The 6,296-nt window shown below is 37.5% G+C and overlaps 1 protein-coding gene across 1 annotated transcript; it reads right to left on the minus strand.

Annotated features, from left to right (window-relative positions):
* Window positions 1-309: 309 nt before the first annotated feature.
* On the minus strand, window positions 310-4,419 carry CXCL9 (C-X-C motif chemokine ligand 9). Its single transcript, XM_024754163.1, has 4 exons — window positions 4,254-4,419; window positions 3,020-3,146; window positions 1,676-1,760; window positions 310-441 (listed from the first exon to the last, which is right to left on the minus strand). Exons 1-4 carry the CDS (start codon window positions 4,417-4,419, stop codon window positions 337-339), a joined length of 483 nt encoding a protein of 160 aa, XP_024609931.1. The 3' UTR covers window positions 310-336.
* Window positions 4,420-6,296: the final 1,877 nt, after the last annotated feature.

A 6,296-nucleotide genomic window follows, 5' to 3' on the forward strand; every position in this document is an offset into this window, starting at 1 on the left:
CTACAGCTGTTCTCGCAGGCAGCTGTTGTGTGTGGGATGCGGTTGTGAGGATGTTTGTCCAGATGTGGGCGTTACTGAGATTGTGGGCTTAAGCATGATGAAATTCAGCTGGTCAGAGGTGGAAGAACGAAGACAAGCTCTAGCCTCTAACAATTCTTCACATCTGGATTTTAAAAGCAACTTTCTACCTTTAATTACAATTTCAAAATAATGCTTTAAATGTTCTAGTTCAAATCAACAAGCTTATGTATTAAGATGCCATCCTTTTTTGGAATTATTTCAGTATAGTTAGAAAGAAACTTTTTAACACAAAATACTTGCTGGTAAAATGGTAGCTCATGTAGTCTTCTTTTGAGGAGGATGTAGAGATTTTTTAACTTTTGGAACTTTCTTGGTTTTTTTATATTTTCTCCCTTTTTTTTGCTTTTTTTTTTGGTTGACCTGTGAGGAGACAGAAAAAAAAGGGTAATGTTTCTCTATCTTACCATTTTTCCTTCCTTATATTATATTTGGACTCTCCAGACTGTGGTCTTTCTTTATCCTCAGAACCAGTTTAAAGTTGCTTCAGTCTCAGAGGGGCTCTTTTTGATTCTATTTCACTCACTTTGATGAGGAGGCAGTAGCCTTCTGACTGGTTGGTTCTCTTCTGTCCATTTTCTGGGCTCATTACTACCCCCACTGCAATCTTGCTTATGACCCACCTGTCCCAGCTATAGTTTTCTGAGGTTGGTACTATTATCATCCAATGTTTACAGATGAGGAGACTGAGGCTCGGAGCGGGTGACTTGCCCAAAGTTGCACAGCTAGTATGTGGCAGAACTGCTAGTCTGTCAGAGTCCAGAACCAAGTGCCCAACTACATATTCTGTGGCCCTCTTCAAACTTAACCCTTTAGCACATCATGCAGGATTCTTCCCCCTTTCCTGGTCTACTTTTCTGTCTCAATCCCTTCACTCCCTCTGCACAAACTCCAGCCACATTACCCGAGGTTCCTGGAGCACAGTGAGCTCTCTCATGATTCTAGTTGTTTTTTTTATGCTGCCCTTACCCTCCTGGTGAACTACTTATCCTTCAAGACCCAAATCAAATGTCACCTGATATAAAAAGTCTTCCTTAACCCTTTCTTCCTGTCCCCTCACCTCTGGCAAAGTTAATTACTCCTTCTATTATCTTCAAGATTCTTGTACATATATTAATTTTATATTTTTCACATTGTACTATAATTAATTGTTAGCAAATTTGCTACAGCAGGAAGGGACTTTATCTTATTACCTTTTTTTTTTTTTTTGGTTGTGCCATGTGGTAGTTCTCCAACCAGGGATTAAACCCGGGCCCTGGCAGTGAAAGTGCCAAGTCCTAACCACTGGACCACCATGGAATTCCCTACCTTATATCCTTTCTATCCTCACTGTCTACCATTCAATATACATGTATTGTATTGGATAAGAAAGACAAGCTGCCTACCCTCATGGAACACACATTCTAGTGGGAGAGATAGACAAGTGATACTGTAAGCAGGACTACCATTACACCTCAAGGTGACGACATCATTCTACGAAAAAATAGGAGCACAATAACGTGAATGAAGAACGTATCCTTAAAGGAACTACATGATTCTTTGTCTTTCAAAGTTAATTTCTAAAAGAAAGAACATTTTGTTCCTTTTTTTCACCAACCTGTTTCTCCCACTCTTTAATCAATTCTTTCACATCTGTTGAATCTGGGTTTAGACAGGTTTGATCCCCATTCTTCATTGTAGCACTACCAAAGAAATAGCAACAAGATTTTTTTTTTACTTTTAATAATTTAAATGCTTCATCTTATCCACAGAATTCAATTCCCCAATAAAAAATGTATTTGTGTCATCACTATAAGCATCTGAGACTTCCAGTCTTTTTCCTGCCTTTTCATTTTTTAAGTGACTGAGGGGACTTAGATACATTTCTAGGATAGCACATAACTCTAAGTTAAAAAAAATCCAACAGGTATATGCAATAGGAGAAAGTTAAATCTAAAGATAATATTGGTTCTGTTATGATGGAAAAAGCTATTTATGTTTAAGTGAAAATATAAAATAGACAAGTTGCCAGTATATCTACTTTCTTTTCCCCCAAAACAATGAAAATGAGCATGAATTTTGCTAAATTTTCTAGTGAAACAACTTAAAACATAAATAAAATGTTTTCCTAAGACAAGATGAACAGACTGGTTGAATTTTTAAAATTACATCAGACTCTCCAGGAACAATTTAAAGACTTTTTTCTTTAATTTCTGTCTAATCTAAGAATAAGAGTAGTCATTGTATACATCATCCTTGATTTAGTTTTCAAAAAACTAACAATAGGCATATCCTTTAATCTAGCAATTCTAATCTCTAGAAAGGTATTACTAATAGGAAAGAATTAAAGACACAATATTGCTACAATAGCAGTTTGTTTTCAATAGCAAAAAAATTGGAAATAACCTACATTTAGGTGTTGGTCATATAGATTATGGTACATCCACATGATAGAATAAAATTTGGCCATTAAAATTGACATTATTAGGAAAAAATGATGTTATTACAGAAGATTTACTGACAGGAAGTGTTCATTATATAGTGTTAATGTAAAAGCAGATTACAAAACAGTATGTAGTGTATGATTTTATTTTTGTGTACATATATTGTGTGTATAAATATATATATAGCGTCTATATATGTACACACAAAGCCAATGAGGGAGATTTGGAAGACTATATGTAGAGAGATTAACACTACCTATCACTAAATGGTAGGATTATAGACGATTTTTAATTTCTTCTTTTGGGTCATTTACATTAAACATTTTCTACAATGAACATGTCATCTTTGGTTCCTAACCTCTACCAGAAATTGCTTGTTTTTTTAGAAGAAAAGTAGACTGGATTTATGGAGGGGCAACTATCTGCGTTTTAAGTGTCTGAATGGGCAAGTATTCTGAGGGTAATACTCACACTAAACTTATTGCTGGAGCGTATGTGTTGGATGAGTTTTTACTTACATGATTTCAGCTTTCTCACAAGAAGGGCTTGGGGCAAATTGTTTAAGGTCCTTTAAGGATTTTGAATGGATCGTCCCTGGGCTGGTGTCGATGCAGGAACAGCGTCCATTCCTCATTGTTGGAGTTCCTAAGGGAAAAAGAGAGGTAGAAAACATCGATTTAGAGCAATGTCTCAGTTTAGGCGATCCACCCAAATGATACATTTGACTTAGTCGTGATTATTACTATCACTTACTGAGTGTCTGTTAATCATTACCACGAGATTTTGAGTAGGTGTTATCTCCGTTTTGTAGATAAAGAATCCAAGGTTCAGAGAAGTTAAGTAAAAAACAAAGCCTTTCAGCTTTTAGGGGACAAGTGCAGGGTCTCAGCACAGGTTTCTTTGGGTCCAAAGGCATTACTCTTAACTACCATATTTTACAACCTTAGGAAAAGGGATTTTTATAATATTCAATAAATGTCTATCACAGGTCAGATACACAGATACCTAATTCATGTGTGCTATGCAGACCATAGTATCTCAAGCAACTCCCAAAGCCATTTTTTATCTGACCTTAGTGAAATGGAGTTGGTACTCGCTTCAACAAAAAGCTCCACTTACAATAACTAATTACCACCACCATCCTGATCTTTCCCACTGCCTTGGTTTTCAGTAGTACTTTAAACTTTTGAAAATTCTTTAAAATACACTATCTTCATTCCTTAATTTTTTCATTTATTCAACATACATTTACTCAGTACTTCCTATATGCCATACATTGTATAGTAGGTAGAAAAAGCATAACTATAAAATTTCCATTTTACAGCTGAGGAAACTGAAGTCTAGAAAAGTTCATTAATTTGCCCCAAATAACAAAGGAAGTTAGTAAACAGATTAGGGACAACCTCTCTGATTATTGGATACTCAATTTGTTAACCACAGACATACTTATCAAGAAACACTGTCAGGGTGACAAAAATAATTTAGGAGACAAAGTCTTCCATCTCATTATCACCCAGCTCAACAAACATTTATTGAACACTTACTCTGTGCCAGGAATTCACACACGTGGACTGAGAAGACTTGTATTTGACTTGGCAGGCCCAAGATACGAACTTTGGATAACTGACAACAACTGACTCACCTCACTTTCTGATGCACACAAAGCAGTTACCCTTACTGGCAAATCAAGAGACTTTTCTAGCAGTTCACATCTCTGACTTTACTAACCCAATATAACTCAGAATCCCTTACCTTGAACTCCAATCCGAGTCAGGAAGATGATACCCAAAAGGAGAGAAACACCACTTTTCTTCATAGTGGTAGAATGGAGTTGCTCCTGTATTTGTTCTACTGAGTCACTCCTGTATTTGATTTTAAGCCTGAGAAATTCTTTAGAGAACATGCTCTTGGAAATCATATTTATTTAGGAAATCCGTTTCCCTCCTAAAATCTGATTGGCTGGTTGTCTTAGCTGATCCAGCTAAACTGGCCACAAACTTAATTGTGCTGGGGGAAACCCTACTCTCTGATCCAAGGGAATTTCTGCATGCTTTGTATCTTTCCATTTCACATAAATGGGTAGTTTATCATAAGAGATGTGAAACCATCATCACTGGCAGCCTTTAGCACACTCACAGCTGCTCACCTGGATGAAGAATAAGTTATATGATGAATATAATAACATCATACAAGAAGGGCTGGAGATGTGGTTACCAGATGGGAAATATTAAAGTCCAGATAAGTAAAACACTCTTCAAATTTTCTTACTATTTGTAGAATATCTTTATGTATAATATATGGCCACATTTATTTTTTCTTATATTGCTTACCCAAAAATCTTAAACAATCAAAATACATTAAAAGGCATCTTAATTAATTCAGGGACTAGGTCATTTCCTACTGTGGTAGGCTCTTTTTGTTTTTTATGTCATTGCTGCTACAGATTATTGTTTTTTTAAATAGATAGAATAATGGATCAGTTGAAAATAGACAATGGGTACTACATCAAACTTTAAAACTTCTGTTTATCAAAGAAAACAATCAACAGTGAAAAAGCAACCTATGGAATGGGAGCAAAACATATCTGATAAGGAGTTAATGTTATATGGAACTTCTACAACAACAAAATCCAAATAACCTGATTAAAAAATGGGCAGACTCGAATACACATTCCTCTAAAGAAGATATACAAATGGGCAATAAGCACATGAAAAAAGTTCAACGTCACTAATTGTTAGGGAAATGCAAATCAAAACCACAATGAGTTATTGCCGAAGACCAGACCGAACGAAGAAGACCAAACCAATCAGAGCCAGAAGGGAAGGGGTAAGGACCTGAAATAGCATCGACAAATGGGGTCAGAAGGACCAAGACTACTGCTGGTTGCAAGGCAAATTTTATTGTGCTACAGTTGCAGATTATATAGACTAGAAAAGGGAAGGTTGCCAGACGGTGGTTTACATTATCTGAAGACTGTCTCGGCTCAAGGTTAACTTCCCTGGGAGAAAACCCATAAACCCAGAATCATCAAAAATAACCTGCAAGTGCAGGGGGGAGACAGCTTTGCTTGTCTCATTTTACATTCTTTCTGATCTCTGGACCCTGGTAATTTATCTCCCATGGAATGGAACAAGGAGGGGAACAAGTAGGGACAGTCCCTTCGAGCAGCGGCAGCATGCCTGGCACGTCCTCAGCCTGCTCTCATGGCTGACTGCTTCCCACAAGTTGTCACCTCATAGACACCACGATGCCACTATCAAAAAACAGATAATAGGGACTTCCCTGGTGGCACAGTGGTTGAGAGTCCGCCTGCCGATGCAGGGCACACGGGTTCGTGCCCCGGTCTGGGAGGATCCCACATGCCACGGAGCGGCTGGGCCCGTGAGCCATGGCCGCTGAGCCTGCGTGTCCAGAGCCTGTGCTCCGTAACGGGAGAGGCCACAACAATGAGAGGCCCACGTACTGCAAAAAAAAAAACAACCCAGAAAATAACAAGTGTTGGCGAGGATGTGGAAAAGTTGGAACCCTTGTGCACTCTCGGTGGGAATGTAAAATGATGCAGCCATTATGGAAAACAATATAGAGGTTCCTTAAAAAATTAGAGGGTTCTCAAAAATTAAAAATAGAATTACCATATGATCCAACAATCCCACTTCTGGGAATATGTTCAAAAGAATTCAAAGCAGGATCTCAAAGAGATATTTGCACACACATGTTCATGGCAGCATTATTCACAATAGCTAAGAAATGAAGCAACCCAAATATCCATTGACAGATGAATGGATAAAGAAAACG

This window comes from Neophocaena asiaeorientalis, unplaced genomic scaffold (assembly GCF_003031525.2).
Source record: "Neophocaena asiaeorientalis asiaeorientalis breed wild unplaced genomic scaffold, Neophocaena_asiaeorientalis_V1.1 scaffold148, whole genome shotgun sequence".
NCBI lineage: Eukaryota > Metazoa > Chordata > Mammalia > Artiodactyla > Phocoenidae > Neophocaena > Neophocaena asiaeorientalis.